General features: G+C 41.5%; 1 protein-coding gene across 2 annotated transcripts in view; it reads left to right on the forward strand.

The window, feature by feature from the left end:
• armc9 (armadillo repeat containing 9) overlaps positions 1-7,375 on the forward strand; it is a 102,008-nt gene extending 94,633 nt beyond the window's left edge. The window contains exon 26 of one of the 2 annotated variants that reach the window (XM_031822345.1): positions 3,970-7,375. In XM_031822345.1, coding sequence (XP_031678205.1) covers positions 3,970-4,031 — 62 coding nt within the window. In that variant the 3' untranslated portion in view covers positions 4,032-7,375. The remainder of the gene's footprint in view (positions 1-3,969) is intronic. The other variant, XM_031822346.1, reaches the window with a different exon arrangement.
• The last annotated feature ends 425 nt before the right edge of the window (positions 7,376-7,800 follow it).

Here is a 7,800-nt window from a genome sequence, read left to right on the forward strand (position 1 = left end):
CAGAAGGTCACTAAGAGGTGTTAGCTAGCCACCCTTGACTGGTCCACCGAGTGATCTGAGCTACAACCGGGGCTATTCCCACCTCCCACACATGCGGTGAGCTCACCCATTATAACCAGCTTATCCAGAGATACAACCACTCTTATCATCACTCAGTTACTGGGCTTACATCCGCTGTACCTGCACCCCACCATACCCCTGTCTGCACATTATGCCCTGAATATATTCTACCATGCCCAGAAATCTGCTCCTTTTATTCTTTGTCTCCAACGCTCTAGGCGACCAATTTTGATAGCCTTTAGCCGTACCCTCATCCTACTCCTCCCCTGTTTCTTGGGTGATGTGGAGGTAAACCCAGGCCCCACGTGTCCCCAGGCACCCTCATTTGTTGACTTCTGTGATCGAAAAAACCTTGGCTTCATGCATGTCAACATCAGAAGCCTCCTCCCTAAGTTTGTTTTACTCACTGCTTTAGCACACTGCCAACCCTGATGTCCTTGCCGTGTCTGAATAGGAAGGCCACCAAAAATTCTGAGATTTCCATACCCAGCTACAACATTTTCTGTCAAGATAGAACTGCCAAAGGGGGAGGAGTTGCAATCTACTGCAGAGAGAGCCTGCAAAGTTCTGTCATACTTTTCAGGTCTATACCCAAACAGTTTTAACTTCTAATTTTAAAAATTAACCTCTCCAGAAATAAGTCTCTCACTGTTGCCACCTGCTGGACACCATTTGCGAATTTCTCACCCCCCATCTAGCTTCAGAGTTCGTTCTGTTAGGTGACCTAAACTGGGATATGTTTAACACCCCGGCAGTCCTACAATCTAAGCTAGATGCCCTCAATCTCACACAAATCATCAAGGAACCCACCAGGTACAACCCCAAATCCGTTAACATGGGCACCCTCATAGACATTATCCTGACCAACTTGCCCTCCAAATACACCTCCGCTGTTTTCAATCAGGATCTCAGCGATCACTGCCTCATTGCCTGTATCCGCTATGGGTCCACGGTCAAACTACCATCCCTCATCACTGTCAAACGCTCCCTAAAACACTTCTGCGAACAGGCCTTTCTAATTTACCTGGCCCGGGTATCCTGGAAGGATATTGACCTCATCCCGTCAGTCGAGGATGCCTGGTCATTCTTTAAAAGTAATTTCCTCACCATCTTAGATAAGCATGCCCCGTTCAAAAAAATGCAAAACTAAGAACAGATATAGCCCTTGGTTCACTCCAGACCTGACTGCCCTTGACCAGCACAAAAACATCCTGTGGCGGACTGCCATAGCATCAAATTGTCTCCACGATATGCAACTGTTCAGGGAAGTCAGGAACCAATACACGCAGTCGGTCAGGAAAGCAAAGGCTATCTTTTTCAAGCAGAAATTCACATCCTGTAGCTCTAACTCCAAAAGGTTTTGGGACACTGTGAAGTCCATGGAGAACAAGAGCACCTCCTCCCAGCTGCCCACTGCACTGAGGCTAGGTAACACGGTCACCACTGATAAATCCATGATAATCGAAAATTTCAATAAGCATTTCTCAACGGCTGGCCATGCCTTCCTCCTGGCTACTCCAACCCCAGCCAACAGCTTCGACCCCCGCATCTACTCGCCCAAGCCTCCCCAGCTTCTCCTTCACCCATATCCAGACAGCAGATGTTCTGAAAGAGCTGCAAAACCTGGACAAATCAGCTGGGCTAGACAATCTGGACCCTCTCTATCTAAAACTATCCGCCGCCATTGTTGCAACCTCTATTACCAGCCTGTTCAACCTCTTTCGTATCGCCCGAGATCCTTAAAGATTGGAAAGCTGCCGCGGTCATCCCCCTCTTCAAAGGGGGTGACACTCTAGACCCAAACTGCTATAGACCTATATCTATCCTGCCCTGCCTATCTAAAGTCTTCGAAAGCCAAGTTAGTAAACAGATCACTGACCATTTTGAATCCCACCGTGTACCTTCTTCGCTGTGCAATCCGGCTTCCGAGCCGGTCACGAGTGCACCTCAGCCACGCTCAATGTACTAAGGTGGATCAGGGAATCTGCTTTGCTTTATCTTGGCCAGGTCGCAGTTGCAAATGAGAACTTGTTCTCAACTGGCCTACCTGGTTAAATAAAGGTGAAATGAATTAATGAATTAGTGCAAGCCGGGGCAAAACATTTTGCAACAGAAAAAAAAAACAGCATTTCTTATTGAAGGTAATTCAAATAGTCCCTGTTTCAGTACCATTTTCTTCCATGTGGTGCCTAATCAACGTGGACTGAAAAACGTGTTATATTGTCGACCTGCAGAGCGCCCCCCTGAAGGCAATAACAGATCCCCTGTTGTGTCGCTATGTCGACCAGAGCAGGTGGAAGAATGTGACGATGTGCTTGCATCATACACACACACACACACACACACACACACACACACGCTGACCCACTTGCTCATTGATAATCGATGTGATGATGAAATATTACTTAATTTTGCAGAGGGCCTTCATTCTTTTGATAGTCACTAGTGGTATAGAGTCCCAACCTGGTCTCATAGACACACATTAAATGTAAATCCGGGGACACTCAAATTAGTATGATATGTCACATTTGGTATGGTTACATAAAATAGACGTTTACTTAAGGAAATAGTGAAAATAGGATTGATTGGTCAGAAAACGTGTAAATCAAATCACATTTTATTTGTCACATGCACCGAATACAGTGATATGCTTACTTACAAGCCCTTAACCAACAATGCCGTTTTTAAGAAAAATAAGTGTTATGTAAAGAATAGATAAGTGAAATTGTTTAATAAAAATAACAAATCGTTAAAGAGCAGCAGTAAAGTAACAGTAGCAAGGCTATATACAGGGGGTAACGGTACAAGGTACCGGTTCAAAGGTTGCGTGTTCAAATCTCATCACGCACAATTTTTTGCTAATTAGCAACTTTGCAATTACTTAACATGTTAGCGAACTCTTCCGCTAACCTTAATCCTTTAATCTAACTCCTAACCTTAACACTAACCGCTAACACCTAGCCTAGCTAATGTTAGTGTTAGCCACCTAGCTAACATATTATACATTTAACTTCTTTTTTTTAATATATATATTGTATGAATTGCAGTTTGTAATACAGTATATCATACAAAATGGATGATGGACATCCACATAATTCGGAGTATCTCCCGGTTTTACATTTGATTATTTACCTAAACCCCTTCGAGTCGTCAAGGTTGAGAGTTCCCAAATCCGGTTTCAGCGAAAAAGGAAGTTCGGTTGAATTAGTTGTATCCCTGAAAACGGATACATCCGATTGTTTGTAACTTCGCTACGGGTGATGTATGGGTAACAGGGTTGACGTGTTATGTACAACCAGCTCACCTACTTTGCCTATTAGTTGTTCAATTTTTGTTTGAGAAAAAATTTGTATTTCAAAAAGGAACCGTTTCACCGTATTAAAACGACAGTTCATGTAACAGTGATGACCAATGAGGGATAGATGTAAATGAATCACTAATCACAGTAAATAAATTATCTTCATAAATGACTGTCAAAGCCACACAATAACTAGGGCTTTACAATGATGGTGAAATGCTGGGTTTAAGTGGGTTAAAATCTTCCTAGATGTCACAGCTTGCACAGAGGAATATATAAAAATGCTGAATTTTTATGTCTTTATTCATATAACAAAAATCTGATTTATTGAATTCTCCATCTGGTCTTTATTTATTAAAAAGTACTTCATTTAATATAACAGGCTTTTAAAATTCAATATTGATTCACAATATCTACTTAAAATTTGGAAGGACGCAAAAGGCACTCTTTTTGTGAAATGGCCTTTGTGTGCTGATGAATATAGGAAGTCTTAACCCAATCACACATAAGTTCTAACAATAATGTTGGCTATGCTAATGGTCCCAGTATAACCACCTAACCCCTCACTCCTTCCCTCTTGCCACGCCCCCCCTCCCCTCTCTGCTCTCCAGGCAGCCAGTCGTACACAGGAAGTGAAAAGGACCTTTCACCACGGGGCCGCCATATCTCCTGAGGAGCCTCCAGCTTCCTGTAACTCCATCCGCAGGTTGTGATCAGGGTCAGGGCATTAGAGAGGCTAGAGGTCGGTGGAGAGGTGGAGGGAGAGAGAGAGAGGGGTAGGAAGGAGGGAGAGGTGGAGGAAGGGGGTAGAGAAGGTGGAGGAAGGGGGTAGAGAAGGAGGAGGGGTGGAGGGAGAGCGAAGGCATAGGAAACAATGTGCAGGATTGTAGCTCGGGGAGGGGCCCCTTTCAAACCTCGGTATAGAACACTTTGGTAACACAACACTGTTCTCAAAATAAGCACAACAACAAATAAGCTTGCGAGCCACTTGATACACCTACCTAACCAGCTGGCCAAGGCTTTCTTCTCTTTACCTATCTCCCTCTTTTAACTCTCTCTCCTGGAGAATAAACACCAAAGTACTCGCTCTCCCATGTCATCTGAAACACGTTGGACATTACGTAACCAGCTACTGGACAAAATGAATTCATTCCAAATCTATGGTACCGTGAACATTACAAGCTACAATGTAGTAGCACTATTGCTAACCAAAGGCTGCGTCTCATCAAAGATGGTTGAAAGGGTTGATAGAGGGTTCCTTCCACCATGTTGCTTTTCCACTTGACTGTTAGGAATTTTAAATGAGTGACCCATTGAGGAAGGAGGAAATTAAAGTATTTATGACTAACACTATGGTTAATGGAGTAGGGCTTCTTTACAGACATCTATTTATGACTAACACTATGGTTAATGGAGTAGGGCTTCTTTACAGACATCTATTTATGACTAACACTATGGTTAATGGAGTAGGGCTTCTTTACAGACATCTATTTATGACTAACACTGTGGTGATTACATTGTAAAGAAATAAAATGTAATCAGTGTCTTATAAAGTCCCTTCCGTTTCCGGTGATGAGGTGGTCGTAGTACAGGGTATATGGGTATATAACATGCTCAGGTGAAATAAAGCTGGACTTTGCCACCTTTCCTTTTTCATTTTAAAGAGTTTTGATTTTAGCTTTGGTTTGACTCGGCCTTCCTAATCCATCTGGAATGTATTCAGTGGCTCAATGACTGATTCTGCCCTCCTGCTTTCCATCTGAACTTTAATGCTCTCCAGTTAACGTTCTCCTTTTAAACCTTTACTTAAATGCTTAACTAATACTTTCGTAGGAACTACATAAAACAGCTGTAGACAGTATTTTTACAACCAACCAATACACGTCACATTATGGACAAATCTCTCTTTTGTCCAGGAATACATTTTTTCCTTCGTTCTATACGGATGCTCATAAAGAAACCAGGATTTAATTATTTTTTTTGTCTGTGTGTTTATCGAAATCAAGTTGTTACACGCTGGTCTGGATCGTCTCTTGACTTGTAAATAGTTTGTTGGTTGCTCAGCTCTTTGAAGGGAAATGTCAACTAAGTGAATATCAGCTTTACTTTGATTTGTTATCGTAATTCACTTTGAATAGCTGCTTTCATTGAACTTTGCATTATGTTAAATTATAGTGTTTACAAGAAAGACACAAAGATGAAGTACTTCTGTCAGGCTAGTGTACATTAGACTGTAGACAATCATCTGTCAGGCTAGTGTACATTAGACTGTAGACAATCATCTGTCAGGCTAGTGTACATTAGACTAGACAATCATCTGTCAGGCTAGTGTACATTAGACTGTAGATAATCATCTGTCAGGCTAGTGTACATTAGACTGTAGACAATCATCTGTCAGGCTAGTGTACATTAGACTGTAGATAATCATCTGTCAGGCTAGTGTACATTAGACTGTAGACAATCATCTGTCAGGCTAGTGTACATTAGACTGTAGACAATCATCTGTCAGGCTAGTGTACATTAGACTGTAGACAATCATCTGTCAGGCTAGTGTACATTAGACTGTAGAGAATCATCTGTCAGGCTAGTGTACATTAGACTGTAGATAATCATCTGTCAGGCTAGTGTACATTAGACTGTAGACAATCATCTGTCAGGCTAGTGTACATTAGACTGTAGATAATCATCTGTCAGGCTAGTGTACATTAGACTGTAGAGAATTATCTGTCAGGCTAGTGTACATTAGACTGTAGAGAATCATCTGTCAGGCTAGTGTACATTAGACTGTAGAGAATCATCTGTCAGGCTAGTGTACATTAGACTGTAGACAATCATCTGTCAGGCTAGTGTACATTAGACTGTAGATAATCATCTGTCAGGCTAGTGTACATTAGACTGTAGATAATCATCTGTCAGGCTAGTGTACATTAGACTGTAGAGAATCATCTGTCAGGCTAGTGTACATTAGACTGTAGATAATCATCTGTCAGGCTAGTGTACATTAGACTGTAGACAATCATCTGTCAGGCTAGTGTACATTAGACTGTAGACAATCATCTGTCAGGCTAGTGTACATTAGACTGTAGACAATCATCTGTCAGGCTAGTGTACATTAGACTGTAGACAATCATCTGTCAGGCTAGTGTACATTAGACTGTAGACAATCATCTGTCAGGCTAGTGTACATTAGACTGTAGACAATCATCTGTCAGGCTAGTGTACATTAGACTGTAGACAATCATCTGTCAGGCTAGTGTACATTAGACTGTAGACAATCATCTGTCAGGCTAGTGTACATTAGACTGTAGATAATCATCTGTCAGGCTAGTGTACATTAGACTTTAGATAATCATCTGTCAGGCTAGTGTACATTAGACTGTAGAGAATCATCTGTCAGGCTAGTGTACATTAGACTGTAGAGAATCATCTGTCAGGCTAGTGTACATTAGACTGTAGATAATCATCTGTCAGGCTAGTGTACATTAGACTGTAGACAATCATCTGTCAGGCTAGTGTACATTAGACTGTAGATAATCATCTGTCAGGCTAGTGTACATTAGACTGTAGAGAATTATCTGTCAGGCTAGTGTACATTAGACTGTAGATAATCATCTGTCAGGCTAGTGTACATTAGACTGTAGAGAATCATCTGTCAAGCTAGTGTACATTAGACTGTAGACAATCATCTGTCAGGCTAGTGTACATTAGACTGTAGAGAATCATCTGTCAGGCTAGTGTACATTAGACTGTAGAGAATCATCTGTCAGGCTAGTGTACATTAGACTGTAGAGAATCATCTGTACATTGAGGTTTTATTCACGTATAAAAATCAATCACATAACGTAGGCTACTTGAATCCGGGTGACATTTAACATTTCCACAGTTTCACCGATGCTTTACTGTACAGTATGTCTGTAATATGTAGCTGAATTTGTGTGATAATGTATTTTGACACAGTAGCAATGAATTGTCATATCTTTGTATACGTGAATGAAATAAACTTTTAAGTGTTATGTATGCTGTCTTACACTTGTAACCGATTTTAAACCAAGTCCTCCTGAACTAAAGCGTATGTTCAATGGAGATTCTCTATTGAACATACTTCTTAGTCCAAGGACTAAGCTTAATCTGTGTCTGGGAAACTGGTCTAAACCATAACAAATGATTGCAAACGTATTTTCTTAAGCGTACCTTTCAAGAAATGTTGAAAGGGACACAAGTCTTGCCCCTCATCTCAAACAATGCCATTACCATTGAGAGTTATAGACTCAGTGGCCAGTTTATTAGGTATACCCCCCCCCACCCCGTTCACGAAAATGGTTTGCTCCTACAGACAGTGAGTCACATGGCTGTGTCTTGCTATATAAAGCAAGCAGGCAGACAGGCATCAAGACATTCAGCTACTGTTCTATTTAACGTTAGAATGGGCACAGCGAGTGACT

This window comes from Oncorhynchus kisutch, linkage group LG4 (genome assembly GCF_002021735.2).
Source record: "Oncorhynchus kisutch isolate 150728-3 linkage group LG4, Okis_V2, whole genome shotgun sequence".
NCBI classification, from domain to species: Eukaryota; Metazoa; Chordata; class Actinopteri; order Salmoniformes; family Salmonidae; genus Oncorhynchus; species Oncorhynchus kisutch.